The 20,843-nt window shown below is 33.7% G+C and overlaps 4 protein-coding genes across 7 annotated transcripts in view; 2 read left to right on the top strand and 2 right to left on the bottom strand.

Moving 5' to 3' along the window:
* Positions 1-528: 528 nt before the first annotated feature.
* Positions 529-6,259, top strand: LOC116338385 (traB domain-containing protein-like). Its single transcript, XM_031763593.1, has 4 exons — positions 529-874; positions 2,193-2,271; positions 5,434-5,447; positions 6,054-6,259. The coding sequence occupies exons 1-4, from the start codon at positions 584-586 to the stop codon at positions 6,207-6,209; spliced, it is 540 nt and encodes a 179-aa protein (XP_031619453.1). The 5' UTR covers positions 529-583; the 3' UTR covers positions 6,210-6,259.
* Positions 6,260-7,120: 861 nt separating this feature from the next.
* LOC116338386 lies at positions 7,121-9,650 on the bottom strand. The gene is made up of 2 exons (XM_031763594.1): positions 8,025-9,650; positions 7,121-7,955 (listed from the first exon to the last, which is right to left on the bottom strand). Exons 1-2 carry the CDS (start codon positions 9,414-9,416, stop codon positions 7,323-7,325), a joined length of 2,025 nt encoding a protein of 674 aa, XP_031619454.1. The 5' UTR covers positions 9,417-9,650; the 3' UTR covers positions 7,121-7,322.
* Positions 9,651-16,663: 7,013 nt separating this feature from the next.
* The window catches only part of LOC116338388, a 30,836-nt gene continuing 26,656 nt past the window's right edge, over positions 16,664-20,843 (bottom strand). For 2 of the 4 annotated variants that reach the window (XM_031763596.1, XM_031763597.1), the window contains one exon: positions 16,664-20,560. In XM_031763596.1, the coding sequence (XP_031619456.1) occupies positions 20,327-20,560 (234 nt within the window). In that variant the 3' untranslated portion in view covers positions 16,664-20,326. Of the gene's footprint in view, positions 20,595-20,843 lie in introns of all 4 variants that reach the window. The other 2 variants (XM_031763598.1, XM_031763599.1) reach the window with 2 other exon arrangements.
* Positions 16,739-18,964, top strand: LOC116338391. Its single transcript, XM_031763600.1, has 2 exons — positions 16,739-18,618; positions 18,687-18,964. Exons 1-2 carry the CDS (start codon positions 18,376-18,378, stop codon positions 18,945-18,947), a joined length of 504 nt encoding a protein of 167 aa, XP_031619460.1. The 5' UTR covers positions 16,739-18,375; the 3' UTR covers positions 18,948-18,964.

The raw sequence follows: 20,843 nt of genomic DNA, 5'->3' as shown, positions 1-20,843 counted from the left end.
CCACAAAAAGTCGAACTCGCTATATATACACGAAATATACGAAATCCAGACCCAGAAGGATATTAAGTTTATGTTCACAGTACACAGAGAATATATCTACCAACTTTTTCATCACAAAATTGATATCAGAAATTTTGTGTTTCGAATTTTGGTTTCGTCACTCGTTCTTCACCTCGATAGAGGTTTTTTATTTGATAATAATAACTGCACCAAACAGCGTTCCTTCGGTCCAAACAGTCACAAAAATTTTTTGTACGGGAGCCATGCCTGTATGCTACCTTAATGACGTGAAAATTTGCACTGTTATTCTTTCACAAAAAAAAATTACATTCGGAGGATTTGGAGACATTTCAACGAAAATTAAGAGTACCTCCCATACAAAATATTCGTTTTTGAGCCAAATCTCCTCAAACTTTCAAAACGTTATTTTTTTGTGTAAAAAATAGTCCATGGCTGCTATACAAAAATTCAATTTGTTTTTTTCCTCTAGAACAATTTCATATAGTATGATAGAAATGTTACCAGTAATTTTTCATCTCTGATTTATCCACCCCAGGGAGAGTTTCGTCGTGCAATAGAAGAAATGAAATGTTTACCATCACCTATCTTGCATCTTGGGGATCGATCTATAAATATAACTTTACAAAGAGCATTTAATAGTTTAACACTTTGGCAGACGATGAAAATTGTTTTCAAGTTAATATTTTCCAACAAAACCATAACAAAGGAGGAAGTGGAGCAATGCAAACAGAAGGATTTACTTGAAGAATTATTGGAACAAATGGCAGATGAATATCCAGTATTCCGTGATGTTTTTGTTACTGAACGCGATATTTATTTATGTCATTCATTACACGTCGCTGCGATGCCTCAGGTATTTGATTGATAACTAAATTTGATAATTTACATATTGGGGGTGCAACTTAAAAACCGGAATTTGATGCTAGATGTCACCACTTGTAATTGTGTCGTAGTATATCAATGAAATATATGTCATTTGGAAGTGTCATTCAATAGCTGTCAAAACAGCAAAAACAAATATTTTATCTTCTGCGCAACATTTTTTTTTTCAACCATGGAAAGTTTTAATAATTCGAGAAAAATACAGCATTTGCGGGAATTTAATTTTTTTCTCTTTAATCCAATCACAAATGCATCTGAACGTTATGTTGCATTGAGATTAACAAGATCTGTCGATTCCAACACAAAAATGTTGAGTTTGGTTAACACTGAGTGGTGAATTTGGTGTAAAACTCCAAATTCACCATAAAAATTCAAGTTGAATTATTTCACTCATTTTTGCTAAAAAGTCATGTTAAATGCATCTAAAAGTTGTGGATTGACTAAATATGAACAATGCGATTGATACCAAATATTTACATATCGTTAAAGTGGTGAAAATTGTAGCGAATTTGAACTGAAGGAAAATTTGGTTGAATGGCAGTATAAGACTAATTGAACATCGCTCTAAATTTACAAATGGATTCATTTTCGTATTGAATTGAGATTGATTGTAAAGGAGGGATCTATTTCAAGAATTTCAAGCATAAAAAACCATATGTAAGTTGAGCTGAATAACAAAAATGAAATACAAATATTCGTGATTCCGCCAATTGGGTGACGTAATCAAACTTGATCGAATTACAACTGGTCAAAATTGTTACAGATGACCTTTATTGATGTCGACTGATCGTTTTTGGTTGAAATGTTACAGAAAAATTACAAGAAAATTGAAGAAAAATTCAATTATCTAAATTTTTAAAAAAGTGAATTCTTCCACTTTTGCAAAATCATTAAAAATTGTTTGAAAAATAGATCGATACAAAATCTTTATACCCCCGCTGTACTCACTGGACATCTCTCTTTCTAAATACCACTCATTTCAATGGGTGCAGTGCACCGTTTCTGATCAATTATGTGCAAACTTTAAAAAAGTCGAAAAATGACTCTGTAATTAGATACCTGAAAAAAACTAATAGTCCTTTAGACATGGAATCCGAAAATTTCCAAAAAATGGGAAAAAGTAGTGGCTAACGATGGACAGTACTTTGAATAAAATATATTTTACATGTTCCTTTAAATAAACCTTCTGGTTAATAAATAAACCTGGTTTTTAAGTTGCACCCCCAATAATTCGAGTTGTCTCCTCATTTCTACAATTTTAAATTTTGTTCTTTTGTAATTCTTGCTAGCTACTTGAATCCGACGGAAAACCAAAGCCAACTAAGGTTGTTGCAGTTGTTGGCATAGGGCACATTGCTGGGATTGAAAGTAATTGGATAGTGTGTGTGTATTGGCCGAATGAATGACTGAGTGAGTGAGTGAGTGATGATTGGGAAACTTTTAGAATGTAGGAAACTATCTATTTTGACCACACACAAACGCACACACATAGGAAAGGAATACATTGCTTACAAACATTGAGATTTGATATGTAGTAGAGAGATGAGCCGGCTGTTACACACAGCCAGTGTAACAGCATCGGATCAACGTCATAACGACAACATTGTGCAGCAAATGGACGGACACACGACAGCAGAAACACACACACACAAAGATAGAGAGAGACACACATTCTGGTGAATTGATTTGAATATTGTGTTTAACCACTGCGTTGACATCGATTGTGTGATTCTGTGTGTTTTATTCGTTCGCGCAGAAAGATTATTTTAGTTTTGACGTTCGAATAAGAATTCCATAGCACCGCATTGATTGATTTTTTGTGAGAAAGAAAAAAATTCATTTAAGCTAAAAAAATTAACTTTAATATATCTTCGCTCAACCGACTAAAAATTGATAGTAATCGTCATTTTCCATCTAAACACTTACCACTTGTGAAGTTTCAAACGATTTGGAACATAGGTGTTAATTTTTCTACTAATTAGTAGAATTTTTATTACTTTATTAGTTTCATCGTTTTTATTATTTTATTACTTAGTAGTTCTTAGTAGAAGTAATAATTATTATTTTACTAGCTACTAACAACTACTAATTATTAGGTCTTAGTAGATTTTTTATTAGAATCTTAGTAGATTTTTTATTAGAATGTTAATAGAAATTTCATTAAAATTTTCACAGTTGCAACTTTCTCTCGCCTTTCAATAGCCAAATGACGCCTATTGATTCAATCACGATTGGTATTCGCTTACTTTTCAATAGGCATCACATAGCAAGTTTATATGAAACTCTCGTAGACTCGGTTTAGAGCACTCAAACAGTGAAAAAAGTCCAGATCGTGATTTGGATGATATGGAATGCGATTTGTTTCATTCTGATTTCACCAGGTGATACAGAAAATTGAGTAGTATTTGTAAATCAAAGAAAAAAAATTTAATAATTTTTTCCATTTTTCGCGATTTTTCACCATCTACATGGGATGCTTGTATGAAAAACACGGAAGACCGCTGAAATGGCACTGTCGTAGGTCCGTATATATTTGGCGTTTGCCATTTTAGCGGTCTTCCGTGTTTTTCATACAAGCATCCCATGTAGATGGTGAAAAATCGCGAAAAATGGAAAAAATAATAAAAAATTTTTCTTCAATTCTCAAATACTACTCAATTTTCTGTATCACCTGGTGAAATCAGAATGAAAAAAATCGCATTCCATATCATCTAAATCACCATCTGGACTTTTTTCACTGTTTGAGTGCTCTATACCGAGTCTCCGAGAGTTTCATATAAACTCGCCTTGAAACAGCCAAATGACGCCTATTGATTCAATAACGATTGGTATTCGCTTACTATTCAATAGGCATCAAATAGAAAGTTTATATGAAACTCTCGGAGACTCGGTATAGAGCACTCAAACAGTGAAAAAAGTCCAGATCGTGATTTAGATGATATGGAATGCGATTCTTTTCATTCTGATTTCACCAGGTGATACAGAAAATTGAGTAGTATTTGAGAATTGAAAAAAAAAATTTAATTATTTTTTTCATTTTTCGCGATTTTTTACCATCTACAGTCTGTCCCATAGTAGAGGCCGCTTGATTTTTCATATTAAAACTCAAAAGTTTTACAAAATTATTCGAGTTTCTAAGCTACAACGCCAATAATCAATATTTAATCCATTCACCATCCTTTTCGATTACACGGCACATCTTTTCGGCATACTTTTGCTCAAATTTTCAGCATATTCACGTTGAAAACATTTCCACTGGCGTTGAATGAATGAACTGAGCTGCTTCAAATTGCGGTGTGTTTTACCACGGAGCCTTGCCTTAATAATGGCCCAATATTTTTCGATTGGATTGCAATCAGGTGACTGTGGCGGCCACTCAATTTGTTTTATTCCATTTTCCTCTTTCCAAGCGGTGCAGAGACGACTTTTGTTTTTTGGATCGTTGTCTTCTAATAGAAGCCAATTTGAATTGTCGTTGCCATAGAACTTCTTGGCGGTGGGTAACAGTGTCGACGAATAAATTTGGTTCATCCTCACGGCATTTAGAATGCCCGTGAATACGGTCAACTATCCAAAACCAGCTTCACAGAAGCAACCATAAACATGGACCTTTTTCGGATGCTTTACAGTGCGAACGACCACTCTCTTTTCGGCGAACGACCAGCCAAAAGAATGACTCGTCAGTGTATATAACTTCGCTCCAATCTCTTGTTGAATTTTGGTTTGCCCAGTCAATGCGTTTTTCTTCTGGTTTTCTGTCAAAAGTGATTTCTTCACTGTACTGCGATAATGAACACCGGCGATATCCAATCTTCTTTTGAGCGTGGTCTTCGAGACGTCTATATTAAGACACCGTAGTCGTTCAACGCCTTGGCGCAACGTCATACCTGGATTTTCATCGAACAACCTGACTATCCGTTTATCTTGCTTTGGCGAGGTGGCTCGGTTTGGCTTCACATTGGGCTGATCGTTCACATTTCTTTCACTGTTATAATGGTCAATCCAGTGCTTGACGAACCGTTTTGACTTTTTAATGTATTTAGCATTTGATGCGATTGACATTCTTGGTCCTTTTGGATGTAAATGCAAAAACACCGCTTCAAAACGCTTATGAAAATATTCCGAATCCATGTTTTCGTTGCACAACAAACACTGTAGTGATTTGAGAACTGTCAATGTTAATTGGCGCATCAGCTTATGGTGCCATCTGGCGACACCAAAAATATTTTCAAGATATTTGAAACTTTTTGTGGTTAAATCAAGCGGCCTCTACTATGGGACAGACTGTATATGGGAGGCTTGTATGAAAAACACGGAAGACCGCTGAAATGGCACTGCCGTAGGTCCGTATATATTTGGCGTTTGCCATTTCAGCAGTCTCCCGTGTTTTACTGCTACTACCAAATCTCACATTAAAGCAATGTTGTTGTGGTCATTGATTTTTAGATTAAACTATATAATTTCTATTATAATCTCATTTTCCATTCTGTTACATTACTTATTGCTTTCTTTTCTCCTGATCAACTCTAGGTAATTGGAAAAAGGTTATTATTGTTATTTTATTGCAACCACAGTGCACGATCGAAATTCCTAAGTTTGTCCCTCAGCTACCTAAGAATAGTGATGTCTTATAGAATATCAAATTTAAGAAGCAAAATGATGCAACACGATTAATTATTGCCTAAAACGATAAAAAATAAAATTCACATATAGTTCTGCATTCTATGCAAACTTGTTTTCCATTGCCACGGACTAAATGGAAAGTATACGCTCATTACATACAATGTAGCGCCAACTAACGTAAATTTTATTTTTTTATCGTTTTAAACAGTAATCTTATCGCTTCTTTGTATGTTATTTTAAAATTGTAAAAAAGACATTTCATTTCAATGAAAACTTGAGTTCAAGTAAAAAAAATCGAATTTTTAAGTCAAAACTTTAGATATTAGAAAGTTACATTATGTGCCAAATTAATTTAAGATAACTGGACAATCAAGAATTGATGTACTTAAGAATTTCGATCGTGGACTGTCATATTGAAAAAAGTACACCACAATGTCTTGTGCATCACAATGGAACTCTCTTAGTGTAAAATAACTTCCCTTATATGTTTATTATTTTTTTTGTTTTCTTTTGTGATTCTCTTTTAGGGAATGCTTGATGAATCAACATTAGCCAAAATACTATCAGTACCACCACAGAGTGCAAGCTTTAGTAATCGAGCATTCAAATTTGGTGTGAAATATGGATTTTTCCTATTACTAGGTTGTGTCATAGTGCGGAAAATTTCTAAGTTGAGGTGGTGACCATTTTTTTTGAGCAATTAAAAGAAATAAAAGCAATTAGACTAATGTAAGATATATGTTTTACTGATGTATATGTATCGTTTCTTGTCACAGCAGTTTCTGTTTCGCATTGCATGTTTTGCTCCGTAAAATGACAATTAACAAAATGAATTTAAAGAAATTATCTCAAGTATTTTTTTTTTTATTTGAGTTACGAGTATTGCCATCAATTGACAAATAATAAAATTAATTGTATACTCTTCATACGAAGAACACGCAACAAATTCTTTTTGTCCATCAACCAGAGTGGCTCAAAATCTAATGAAACACCCTACTCTACAATTCATGTAGCGCTTTGTAAGTAATATGATGGAAACTTTAAAAATGTTAACAAAACATAAATTGGCAAGCTTATTAATAAGGGGAACGAACGGTTTCTCGTTTATAAATAATTTTGTTATGAAAACATTATAAATTATTTGAATATTCAGATTCATGCGTGCACAGACATTTGTCCCGTATTCTAGCACATAAATTAATTATTCTTGATCTATTTTAGAGGACATCTAAATGAAATTTCATCATTCCTCTTATGTTTAAGTAAATACATCCTTCACACACTTCTATACCGAAATTGAACACAATACAATAACTACCTACATATTCATTTTTTCACTTATTGAATAATAAAATTGAATTCATTCCAATTTTGATTTTCATAAAAATAGACATATATTACCATACATGTGTTAACCAGACATGTGTTAACATGTTTAAATGAAATGTTTATTCTTGGTGTTGTTTGGTATTAGTAATTTAAATATTTTACAAACAATGGATTTGTTGACTTACCTTCATTTGAAACAACTCTCATTGAAGAAAATAGTAACTCATTATGTAAAGAAAATGATCATACTGTATAATAACAATACTTTTCAGTTTTTTTAATGAGCAACATTTATTATGTAATCGATTCACATAATATTGTTTCTGAAAATTAGTTTTTCAATGCACATTTGCATGAAAAAAATTCTAATTAAAAATATATAAAAAATTGGGCTACATTATTTACAGTTAAATCATAAAGATATGATATTAATATATGTATTTTTTTTGCGTAAAGAAAAGAATTAATTATTCATCTCCTAAAATCTGAACACTTCGCACGGGTTTCTTTGAATTTGTGTCTGACAAAGGTGTACTACTACTAAGCATTTTTGATTTAAAGTATTCATGAATTGTACTTGCGTCAGAAAATGGTATTGACGGAGTGAAATCTGGTTGTATAGCGAGCATTAACATACGATACAATAGCTCTTCACGAACATTAGATGGAAGATAATCACCATTTTGATTTGAAAATTTTTGATTTGACAAATCATTCGCGTCAGTTCTGTCATAGCCAGTGCTGTAATATTGCTTTGGATTTTGGGCTTGATACATGTTTTCTTGTTCAGAGTATGGAGCCCATGGAGGTGGTGGAAGTGGTGGAAGCGTACGACTGAAAGCAGTATACCGTGGATCGAATTGATTGTAAAGTGGTGAACGAAATATTTGATAAGGATTATATCCTGAATAATAATTTCTAAAGCCATTGAGACCATTTGTGAACACATCTTGTGAATAACCAATATGTTGATGTTGTTGGAATCGAATTGCCAGAATATTGAGTAAACGTTCAAAATCTCTTGCTGTTAATGGTCTTTCAATATAGTTGGACAATTGTGGAGATAGTGCTTGATATGGTTGCATTGGAAATGAAAATTGCTACATGAAAATAGATTAAAAAAAATATTGTCAAATGAAATATAATTTTTGAGAGTTCAAAAAATGTACCTGTTGAGGGCGTTGGTCATCAACTGTTCGCGATATTTGAGAATAAGGATTTATTGATTGTGAGAAAGGATGAGTTGCAGCATTTTCGTTACTATTTGTATACTGCTCAAGTGATGAATCTTTCGCATTAGAGGCTGAAGTTTCACGCAAATATTGTTCACTTTCTACTTCACGTTGCAATAGTTTTGTTGATACAGGTAGTTTATATTGTTTTGGACCACTGGCGTTTTCTAATTCACTTGATGATTTGCTCGTTTTCATAAAATGTGATATTGGATTGCGATATTTGACAATTTTTTCCTTTTGAACAATTTCTCTGGTAGTTGGTATTTGAACTGGAACCGGACTTTGTGTAAAGTATTCATTTTCTAGATTGTCATCAGTTTTTGTTCGGAACTGAATTGGCTTTTCATTGGTAGGTGTAGGTTGTAAAACAATGTTTTTCATATTCTTCAATATAGAAACTCTGTCTCTTAAGTCTCTCTGTCTCTCTCTGGCTGCGATAACTATTGCTGGAATGCGAGGAGAATTTGTAGTGCTGAATAATGGACGTTGAGTACCAGTTAAATCTTCATCAGATGATTGACCATAGATAATTTGTGGTTTGGTTTCGAAATTTTCACTTTGATCGTTTGGTAATTGACGTCTGAGCAAATTTCCTTGGATTTGTTTGCGTTCTGATTTTCCATTCGAGACATTCGAAAATTTATAACTTTTATTCATCTTTGATTCCTTCGTAAAATCTTCTTCTTTTAACTGAGAAGTTGGTTCCGGATTGGAAGAAATGGTGCTTGGTATATTGGTTGATTGAACTGAAGTGGCATAAACTAAAGTAGAAGGTTCAGATTTCTGCAATTTTATTGTATGATCTATTCTCCTATGAGAAGATGAATATGATTGTTTTCTTAATGGTTGAATTATATTTGAATGAGAACGAATGGATTGGGTTGCGCTTCCTTGATAGGTAATTGGTCTCTGGGTTGTGGATGAAGATGATATTCCTGATTTGTTTGGTATTTTAATTGGTTGTGAAGTTCTTTTTAAGCCATTAGTTGTATTATTTGCAATATAAGAAACACGTTTTATTTCACCATTTTCGTCTAAATAGCCATAAGTACCTTTAACATTGCCGAGTAAATCACGGCTTTCAATTTTAAAAGTTCCATCAACAGTTTCATACCCAATCACAAATGAACCATCACTATTAACACGTCTTATTTGTTTCTTTGGATCTTTTGTTTCAGCACTTTCTAAATCACCATTTGCATCACTAGAATCAATATGTACGGTAGGTGAAGTTGATGCAACAATGGCTGCATGGATTGTTTCTGCAGCCATCGTTTTCGTTTGGGATAAAAACCCAAACGTAAGAATTAGCCAGAACGTTAACATGGTTACCAACAGCACCAACACTTTCGAGTACCACTGCAACGATATTTTGTCGTACTGAATTTTGACTAATTTTAATGATGATTCAAACGAAAAACCAGCTCATCAAAATTATATATATTCTTCTGCACCTTCTGTCAAGTAATCCATCCAAAATGATGAAAATAATCACATTTTATTTATTCACTTATGTTTACTTCTCGAGCTCAGCACACTCATTGAAATCTGAATATACATTTTATTTTTATATATCATACCACCATATTCGATTGTTCATACAAAAACTGCTTATTACATACTGAAATTGCTTTAAAAAATAATCACACACAGTCATTAACTGCGATTTTAAAACATTATGTGAATTTAATGTAATAATTTAATCCAAACTATAATGTAATAATGATTTGAACGACCTTGCCAAGAAACAGGTAAAATTTCCACAAAATAATATTTACATGTTATTTCCTACCACATATGGGCTTTTCTGTATTTTTTATGTATTAGAAAATGCATTAAGTTAGGTCTTAAGAAAACACATAAAAACAACGAATAGTCTACCTAAAAACGTGAGAATTTCATTGTTAGGTGGAATTTTTTTGACAAAAACCGTCTTATATAAACTCTTACAATAAGTGAATTTGTTTGAAAGGTAACAAAGAGAAGGTCTGTAAAGGGAAAAAATGTGCTTGAATTTTCAAAATAAAACGTTCAAGAAAAAAACGTTTAATGGGTATGGGAAGATTGTTCTGTGAATATAATATGAAAACAATGTGAATAAACCGTAGATTTTCACGTTTTGAATATGAGAATTTCTGCAACGAAACCACATTAGTGTGTTGAAAAGTCGAACTCGCTATATATACACGTAATATACGAAATCCAGACCAAGAAGGCCTTTCGCCCCAATTGATGTATGGTTGGAAAGGCCTTGGGCCATAGATCAAGAAAAAATGTCAAAGAAAATCGGTCCACCTGTCTTCAAAATATGGTCCTTTCAAGAAAAGGGTCATAATTAAGTTCTACGGCCATAGATGACCCTAAATGAGGTCGTCGACCCCTGAGACATCGATATTCGGATTCTAGAGCTCGATACCTTTCTAACGACTCCCTAACCGTCGAAATCGATCAATCCCTTCGAAAAATTTATTATTTTAAAAATTTCATATGAATTCCTATGAAAAATCAAAATGTCTGTCTGTCTGTCTGTGGCCAATTTTGCGTAGTTGTTTCTGATCTTTTTCAAACTTTCTGTGAATAAAGTAGACAAAAAACGAAGACTTTTTTGTTCCGGCACTTTTCGATTTGGTTGCCATCTTGGCCGTGGCCGGCCTCCAAAAGTCACTTTTCGACTTTTTTCCCTATGGTCACCGAAGCGCCATGACTTGACACCCCCCCAGACATATGCATATCATTGGAAAGGTCTTGAAGTGAGCTATCGAATGGAGTCATTTGCGGTCCAAAAATTTTAAGTTGAAGTGGCCAAATTGGCCAAAAACCAAAAAGTTACCAGTTGGCCGGAAACATAATGGTCATTAGCTCGAAAACTAGCCTTTCATGGTCACTTGAAAATTTCACCGATTTTAAGGCCCAAGTCTAAGCTATAAAATGCCGCATAGCTTATATCCCTAAAAATTCTTGTCTTCACGATATGGCCTTTGATAGTGCGAAAATGGCCAAAAATGGCCAAAAATGACAAAAAATGTTAATTTTAACATTTGAAGTATTTTATGGGCCAAAATGTACTCCAATGACTCTGTAAATATGCTCTGTGACTAGCCAAACAAAATTGAACAAAATATCGACCGTTTTGGATGGCTATTCCACCAAAAATCGGCCAAATGTACCAAAATTCGAATTTTCACAAAAATGTCTAGATGTATGAAATATGAAATCTTAACAACAAATAACTACATGTTTGATGGTTTCCTCGCATAAGATCGATAAAATACCGAATTTAAGTCCCCTACCACCAGGCCAGAAGGTGGACTATCGTCGGGAGAGGTGCATGCGGTTAGTCACAAATTAAATTAAAAGAAATCTACAAAAATGTTAGTATAAATGCAAACTATGCAAAAGGTCATGCAAAAATTGCCATTATTTCATACGGTCGCTGTGGGACCTAGACTTGACATACCCAGGACATATGCATATTCGTTGGAAAGTTCTTAAAGTAAGCTCTCGAGTGGTGCCAATTGCGACTTAAAAATTCCATGTGGAATAACACACATAACGGGCATTTTTTCGAAAAAGACCGCATATGTTCTCCTGAAAATTTCTTCAATTTAAGCCTCAAGTCAAAGATAAAACAATATGCATACCACATACCACTGAAAAATACCTCTGTTCCTCATTATGAACCATAATTTGTATAAATTTGATCCAAAAATAACCTAAAAATCCATATTTTCATTGTATTTGAAAAATATTCAAATTCATGTGTCTTGAATCTTTAACTTGGAAAATAGCGCTTACAAAACTATTGATATCAAATAAAAATCATTGCATCAGCATGAACTCAAAGTAAAAAGAAGAGAATTTCTGCAACGTTCCGAATATACAAATGTATATTAAGTTTATATTCACAGTACACAGAAAATATATCTACCAACTATTTTCGTCACAAAATCGATATCAGAAATTTTGTGTTTCAAATTTTGGTTTCGTCACTCGTTCTTCACCTTGATAGAGGTTTTTTATTTGATTTGTAGACACATGAAAAAAGTTCGTATAAGTAGATTCAGATTATTTCAATAGATGGCACTATGTTCCAACGAACACTGTATTGTATGTCATTTGTAAATTTACTCTGAATTTTCGGAATAAATTTACAAAATGTGTCAATATATCATTTTGTAAAAATACTCAGAAAATTCAGGGTAAATTTACAAATAATGAATATATCGGTTTAAATACAACTTTTTCATAATTTTTGGTAACACAATTGAAAAACATGGCGTCAAAAACACACTGTACTATTGCTGCTCGATTTGAATCTGAAGCTTGCTGAACCATGCTTGAACACTTAAGTTTACGCTTCCACGTACGTATTGTTGTCGCTCCATATCAGCGCCTGATATTAGCTTCCTGAGTAGACTTGTCATGAATTCGTACTTTATGGAATTTCAATGGTCTCACTTTCTTCATTTGTTCTATTTTGTCCATAGATTAAGCATGTAAAGTTTTATCCAAATATAAAATAAATTCGGAATTCATTTACCTGTGCCGCAAGATCTTGGAAGTAACGAGAGTCGATTTTTTGGAAAAACTTGATTTTTTTTTAAATTGACCAGACTTTCATGGCAAATCTTACAAAAATGAACAGTAATCATCTTTTATCATCAGAATCCAGGTACTGGTGAAGTTTCAAGCGATTTGAATGACTATTGAACACTTTCTATTGAAATGTTTTGATTTTTCTACCAAAAATCGAAGAATGTAAACAAAATGTAAACAAAATGTAAACTAAAGGTAACACAAAGTTTGTCACAAACTTCCAAAAATGAATGTGTGGCAGCCGGCAAATGTTACACAAAAATGACAAATTTTACACAAAAGTGACAAATGTTACATGACAAATGTTACACAAAAGTAAAAATGTAAAATTTGTCATTTTTGTGTAATATTTGTCACTTTTGTGTAAAATTTGTCATTTTTGTGTAACATTCGTCACTTTTGTGTAACATTTGTCATTTTTGAGTAATAAAAGTTTTCTCCCATGAATGTGTTTTGAATCTAGAATGATTTTTAATTTAACCCTTAATCGGGCAGGCCCGGTAGCGCATTTAAGAAAAAGATACATAAAATCGCATAAAATATTATTTTAATCAAACAAATTGTTTTGTAATATATTCTTTCATCCTTGTATCATTCAATTTGGAATAAATATTGATTATTATTTCATTTTTTCAGTTATATTTTACAAAAAACATATTCAATTCAATATCTATTATGTTAAAACAATAATTTTCGTCCTATAAATTCAATGAAATACGTACGCAAAATTTGTTAGCAAGATTGCGCTCATTGTAGAAACTTAATTCAAAATCTGACTTTATAGGATGATTGGGGGTATATGTATTGTGGGGTTTTTTGGCACGAGAAAACCGAATCCGACGTTAATTTTGAGATGCAATCAATTTCTGTCACAGTTTCCATGAAAAAATCACAAAAAAATTGAATTTTTGTATCAGTGAAAGGAAAGTTTCAGTTTCGACAAAGAATCCTCACTAACAGAAAATGAAGAAATGTCATCAGAGGATATTCTTGCAATGTATCCTGAATTTTTCCAAGAAATAGCCATCTATCCAGGCTTGCCAGTGTAAGACGCATATTAAATCACGTAGACATGCAACGTTGCAAAGAAGAGAGTTGTATTTTGCTTAGTTTACAAATATATATTTGTTCAATCGGCAATTTCTTTTTTCAATGAAACAATTTATATATTTTTTTTTCTAATTCCAACTAATAAGAAAAACGATAAAGTCAGTCGTTCATTTGGAACTTTTCAGACGGGAGTCTTGCCCAAGTACATGTTATTTCCTGAATAATTAGTAGTTAAATGTGGTTGAACTAAATTAATACATGTATATTTTCAAATTATTTCAAATCGAGTCAGTATCTCATTTATTTTAACTCAATGTCTTGTATCAGTGTTTTTTCATGTAGTGCTAAAAAAGAGAAATAAAAAATCCATCGAAGTGAAAAAAATTTTTATTATTTTTTTATATTGTTTTTAGTGAAAATATGAACAAGCAATTATAAATTTACAAATATGTTGAAAATGTCTTCCTAGCGTCCGTATATGAAATCCAAAAAATTTCATCAGTTTCTTGCAAGATAAAAACAAAATAATTGATAACATTTTTGTTATCGATAATTTAATATCATAACTTTATTGAATGCTGTTATTGAATTTTAATAACATGAAAGAATCAATATAAATCATAAACAAATTCAATTAAAAAAGTTTCTTTTGATTTGACAATCTTTTTAAAGTGTAAGCATTTTCATTCGCACGCTCTTCTCCTTCATTTTTTTTTTAAATATTTTTATGTTTTCTTCATGGGGCACATTGGTCATTGGTTAACTTTCCCTCGTACTATTTGAATGTAAATAATGTTATCTTTGGGAAATATTTCTGCTATTAACCTAATTTCTATTCTCCATTAATATTTGGAAGCTTATGGGCATGTGTAAAATAATATCAATAATAATATTTTAATGTGTGTCAAAAAGTATTTGTATCGCAAACATCACATTCTATTTTCTCGTGACAAAAAAAAACACAAAACTATAATATTTTTTATAGATTTATTTTCGCTAAAGTGCTTTGATGAATTTGACAATTATGTTTGCTAATACATTGAAAGGGTTTTTTTGTAACTTTTTACTGAAATAAATTGTCTGTTATTTATTTGAATTTCTTTTCACAAACATCGTTAGAAATTTTGTATGAACAAAAAAGGATTTTTTTTTTTTAGATAATGAGCATTATGTTTCAAAACGCTCTGATAAAATCCAGACAATATTATATATTGATATTTTTTGCATTTCTCATATTTATGAAGACTAGTCTTCTCTAGGGGCTTTTATGATACAAAATATACACAAATATTCACAGTATACGCGTCTTATTCATCATAAATGCGAATATATACGGCATAAATGTGCACCGAATTATACGTATTTTGTACTGACATTGTACAGTGTACAATTGTACACACACATTCGAAGGAAGACCGCACAAAAGAGAATGAAAAAATATGCCATACAAGAAATATATACGAAATATATGCGAAATATACGCCAAATATGTGCAGTTATACACATTTATTTGCGCATTTTCTAGATATGCGGCATTATATTTCAATATTTGCCTTAAAAGTAGTATACGTTTGAACATAAAAGCCCCTAGAGTCTTCTCCATTATTTTTTTCTTAATGAATTGGTGTCGCATACTCTTGTGAACTCACATAAAGATCTTTACAGAAAACAAATTTGTAATGTTTTTAGTACATTCTAACGTTGAAAAATGTAACGTTTTGGCCCATTCTGGTGGTCATTTTCGTGTCAAATGGAACGGAGATTATATGCATAGTTCCCACGAATTCCAATGGAATGGATCCACTTGTTTCTTTCACTTCCAATAATATTTCATTTGACAACATAATGTGAACACAACCCAATACATTAAGTTTTAAATTAAAAATCTAAATCTTACGCTCGAATAAAAAAATAAACAATTTGTTAGGAAAGAGATTTGCATAATTTAATTTAAAACTCTGCAGAAGAACTATTTTTTATACGTCATTTATTGCATTTAATTTCCTTTATTTGGAATTATTATTTTGAATTTTCGAAATGCAACTGACATTTTTCGATTGGCTCGGTCACAGCAATGAAATCCCTACTACCGTGCTAGATGGTGTCGACACGAGTGGACGGATTTTTAAATTTATTTGAACGACGCCATGTTATTATACTTATCCATTACAACGTACATGTAACAGAAGAAACACACAGTCCATGTCCACGCTAGTGGACATAAACGATTTGAACCATCAATGTGAACTAGATCAAGTATAGAACTTTACATAGGATCATATACGATGAATATGGATTACACAGTCTGTTTCAAAATATCGTCACCAATGTCGACACCATTTTGACATCAAAATTTTGACAGTAAAAATATGTGTTATTGTTGTTTTCGTTTCATTGCTGTGGGCTCAGTGTATACACATCAAACCAAATCCAAAGATATTCATTTATATGTATTAAAAATGTGCTCGCATCGTGTGACAGTATTGTTAGTATAAACGACTTCCATCAGTTTGAAACTGCAATCGCACCAACCGATTTTGTTTACAATAAAACTTTGTTTTGTTTTTAAGAGGATTTCTTGAGAATTAGATGTGAGTGTTTGTAGCGTGGTTTGGGCGATCAATTGATTTTATTGTCATTTCAATTTCAACGATTTTGTGTGTTCGGAACGCTGTTCGCTAAGGAATGGATATATTCACAATTTTTGTTTCAATTTCGAAATAACAGAGTGTTGATAAAATTTACTGTGAATATTCCAACAACATTTCGATCGGGAAAATATTTCATGTCACATTGGAAATAAATTTCATCATTCGATTTAGAATACAGAGTCACTTTGTTGAGGTAAGACGTGATATTTATAATGCGTTCTTCATTACTGTTTCATTTTATTTGTGATAGAAGTGTTTTTATCTTATTGTGTTTGTGATTTATGCTATATTTGGTGCATTTTTTTTTAAATTTGTGTCTTTTTTTTATTTTCGTTTTATTGTATCAGTTCTTCGAGAATGAAAAGAAAAAGAGATAACAACGATTCGCCGGTATACGATGACGAAAGAGAAGAAGAAAATAATTTCGTTGCAATGGAGCATGCAGCAGTTGTGACGCAAATATTGTTTGAGCGCAGTCTTCAAATGACGGAAGTTGCCTCATTGGCTTCACTTTTGATTTTATTCAAGGTGAATGAAGCACTCGATAATGAAGATCGTCAATTCTTTTTGCGACGGGATCGTCGACAGTTCTTCTTCGATTGCTTCAATGCGGTATTGGCCGAAAATGTTTACAATAATAATAGCCAAAATCCCATACCGCCAGAGTTGCGGTTCATGGTCGAAAACTTCAGTGATGAACAGTTCGAATGACCAAGCAAGGATACGAAAACTGGTCTCACCACTTGGTGTGAAGATCGACTTGAGTCATTCTTTCGAATGCGATGCTGGTATTAAAATCACAACACCAATGGTCCGAGATTTGATGGCATCGACATCAGAAATGCCAAAATGTTAGCATATCGATCCAACGACTTGACGAATGGTAATGTGGAAAGAATAGAAAAGTCCAACATTTTATAAGATGATCTGGTCGTAATTGGATGGCGACGCGAAAAATGCATGAAATTTTTTGTATTGGATTATTGGATTTGTACGGGGAGCATACTAGGTCAACTTTTCAGTAATATCCATAGTTTCTCGTTGCTCAGGTTAATTTACCTATTGCAAGACGCCCGTTTGATTTATGATGCTACTAGATTGCCGGGGTTCCATCTGTTCAGCATGGTCTTCAGCGGCCCTTGCTGTTCGGCAGGGCCCTTCTGTGACCATAGCTGCTCGGCAGGGCCTAGACCATTGCTTCACTTAGGACCCAACTCACTGCAGTTGTTGTGAACACTCATAACTCTACCATACTCCAGATGGCGTTGGGTTCCTCTATTTAATGTAGGAATGCTACCACCACTGATTTACCGGTATATTCACCAATAGTTCAGCACTACCTTTTTACGGTTGACGTATTGGATATTTGACATATCCAAGACACCAACCTAACGTAAAGGCACTCCATTTTACGGTTGTCTATGCTGAACCCATTATTCGTTGTGCACACACACGGGACCGACGGCTTTAAGTGCCCTCCGAAGCACTCCACAAGTCCAAGACCCGGCCCAAATTTCTCCTCATTAAACCACTGATAATCCTTGAACGAATCACGGTGGAAAAATACCGGACGAAATTTGACCGAGAATCGAACTCGTGTCCTCATGCTCACAAACCTGGCACGCTAACCACTAGTCTATGGCTGAGTATATATAATTTTTTTGTAAAAGATCATTGGTTTGAATCGTTGTGGTTGTTCGGACAAATTCAACGTCAGGTAGCAGCTCATCACAGTGATGCCGCACAATGGAATACCATTCATGAAATATTCCGTAACAATCCGAACTTTCAACAGCCAACGAACAATCGACCACGGAAAATAAACAGTTTTGCTCTTTTACCGTTATGCGATTATCATTTGAAGTGCGTGCGCTTGGATATGAGAGATTTGTATAAAAAATTGGCAAGTAAGCTAAAAGTGGTGCCCAGATTCCTGAACACTGATACCAACCGGCTGAATAAATACCCCGAAGAATACTACAGAGATCATGATCGAGATGGACTATGGAATTTGTTGTTCGACGTCGATAAAATCAAGCAATTGGGCAAACGATCCAAACAATTCGGCACTGTACACCAAACTAGAGCAGGCGTGCAACGAAAATGTATATTTACAGGCGGACAATCTTGTGGGCAAGAAATACGTTATTGGCATCGATCCGAATGAAAAAACGTGCTTGGCTATAACGCGTCGCAACATCCGAAAAACACCTGATGAACCGGCCGTTGAGGTGAGATATTTTGAAATCTAACTTGAAATGTGTTTTAATCGAAACTAATTGTTTTTATGATTTTGAAGGAAAACATCACAATACCAAACACGCGATTCTACTGGGAAACTCGGCAGAAACAAAGAGAAAAAGAAGCGAAAAAATTGGCTGGATGGTTTGATATCGAGGAAAAGAATCATCTGAAGACATACCCATTCGGTCCACCATCACCGCGTAATTCAACATGGAAATGGTACATTGAGTATCGCATCAAAACGCTACGAAAAGGAATGTCAGCATATGCTACGCGCAAATATTCACGACTGGATTTTGATCATTACATGAAGTGACTTCATTGAAGTCGAACCAAGTAGATGATAACATCGCCTTGACAGTGACCAACAACATGCCGTCAATAATTATCTTTGGTGCATCGGAGATGCCACCCAATCGGCCATTCGGTTTGAAGAGACGGAAAAGATGTCCAGGATCTCGGAAACTTTTGGTGAGCGTCAAGAAACTTGGCCATTCAGTGGTGAAAATGGAAGATGAATGGGGAACATCACAAACATGCGCAAATTGCCAAGAACGATTTCCAGCGAACACAAAACCGCTTCGATTCAAAGTGTGCTACGGTTGCAAAGCGAAACCGATTGCTGGACTACCGGACTCAGTCGCTAGTCTACCAAATATAATTGTAGCAACGGTTAGCAAACGTGCTTTGGATAAGGGACGGAAGGAAATTAAGCTTCGAATTCGCAATGGCAATCATCAGGATGTGGCGAGAATACTTCGAAATGGGCGTTTAATGTCAAAGGTTAATGTTACCTACAAAAATTGGCCTTTAAATGTTCAGGGTGATGTTGCTGCTTCACAGACAGTTGTTTGGCACCGCGATATTGTTGCTGCAAAATGTATTATGCTCAAAGGTATGAATCAATTGAAAATAGAGTCTATTCATTATTTAATGTTTTTGCTTCTAATTACACAGGACTTTGTCGGATGTTTGGCGTACTAGTGCCTGATTCGTTGAGAAGACCACCAAACAATGTCAACTGACAAGCAGCAGCATGAATCCATAAATTATCAAATAAAACAAATATTATAACGATTAGTTAGCTTAGCTAGGCTTGACACCATTTGTGTTACACAAATCTTGTGGCATTGTTGTGCGTTCATAAGAACAGTACAACGGTAGTAAACAATTGATACTAATGATTGTCGTTTCTCTTTTCCATGTATTCACACCTGAATGTTACGCTATGGCAACCGTAAAAATAACTGAAGCTACACACAAATTCGGGTCCAAATTTTACCGTGGATTTGTGCCTGGTAATGGGTGAATTTGTATTACAAATTGTTCATTGGGTAGGGTGCTATATGATCCAGGGGGCTATATTGATGTATTATTCGATGGCACATTGATGAAAAGAGAATGTCACTAAATACAAAAGAAATGTTTGAAATATTTACTATTGAAAATCAACTAATGGTGCTCTATATTTTTGGAATATATGGTGCTCTAAATGTAATGTAATTTAACACAATCAAACGGCTTTTTTCCGATTGAAGAGGGGGAAAAATTCAGATAGGCCAATGGAGTATACCAAAAGTGTAAAATTAACTTACAATGTTACACTATTCAACACAGAAAAATGACTTGTATAGTATGAAAAAAAAATTCTGTACCTTAAAAATATCGGAGTAAAATTTCTGGTAATAATGTCATTTAGCTTAGAAAAGTATCAAGTGAAGAAGGTTGATATAAGAATCCGGGATATTGCTTCAGTTGAGCTTGTGTTGCTATTTGAAATCTATGATTTGATTGATTCTGAATATGAGATTGTCGTTTGGCAGCTTCAAGACGATCATTTTGTAGTTGGTGATGTTGTATTTGTTGCTGTTGGGCATATAATTGCTGCGAGTTCAACACTTGGAGATTTTCATGGTCTTTATGATATACCTACAAAGGTAGTTACGTAGTTGTTTACATTAAGCTATGGAATAGTAAGATATATATATTTATCGATTTTTTATTTTTGAAAATGAAAAAAACGGCTAGCGCGGCCTTTGTAGACCTGGTCGAGAGTAACAACTTTTGTTCTGGCACTTTGGCCTACCTAAGGCTCAATTTTGGCGCGGTCGATTTGAAGTTCGACATTTTTCAAATGAATTTTTTTCAATAAATTTGTATGAAAGTTTTAGTATTGTTGTAGATAGTTTTAGAGGAGCTCTATAAGATAGGC

The sequence above is a fragment of the Contarinia nasturtii genome, unplaced genomic scaffold, assembly GCF_009176525.2.
Source record: "Contarinia nasturtii isolate CC-2019 unplaced genomic scaffold, AAFC_CNas_1.1 Cnas_scaffold_406, whole genome shotgun sequence".
NCBI classification, from domain to species: Eukaryota; Metazoa; Arthropoda; class Insecta; order Diptera; family Cecidomyiidae; genus Contarinia; species Contarinia nasturtii.
Note: the sequence above shows the minus strand (reverse complement) of the source record. Positions and strands in the feature narration are given on the sequence as shown.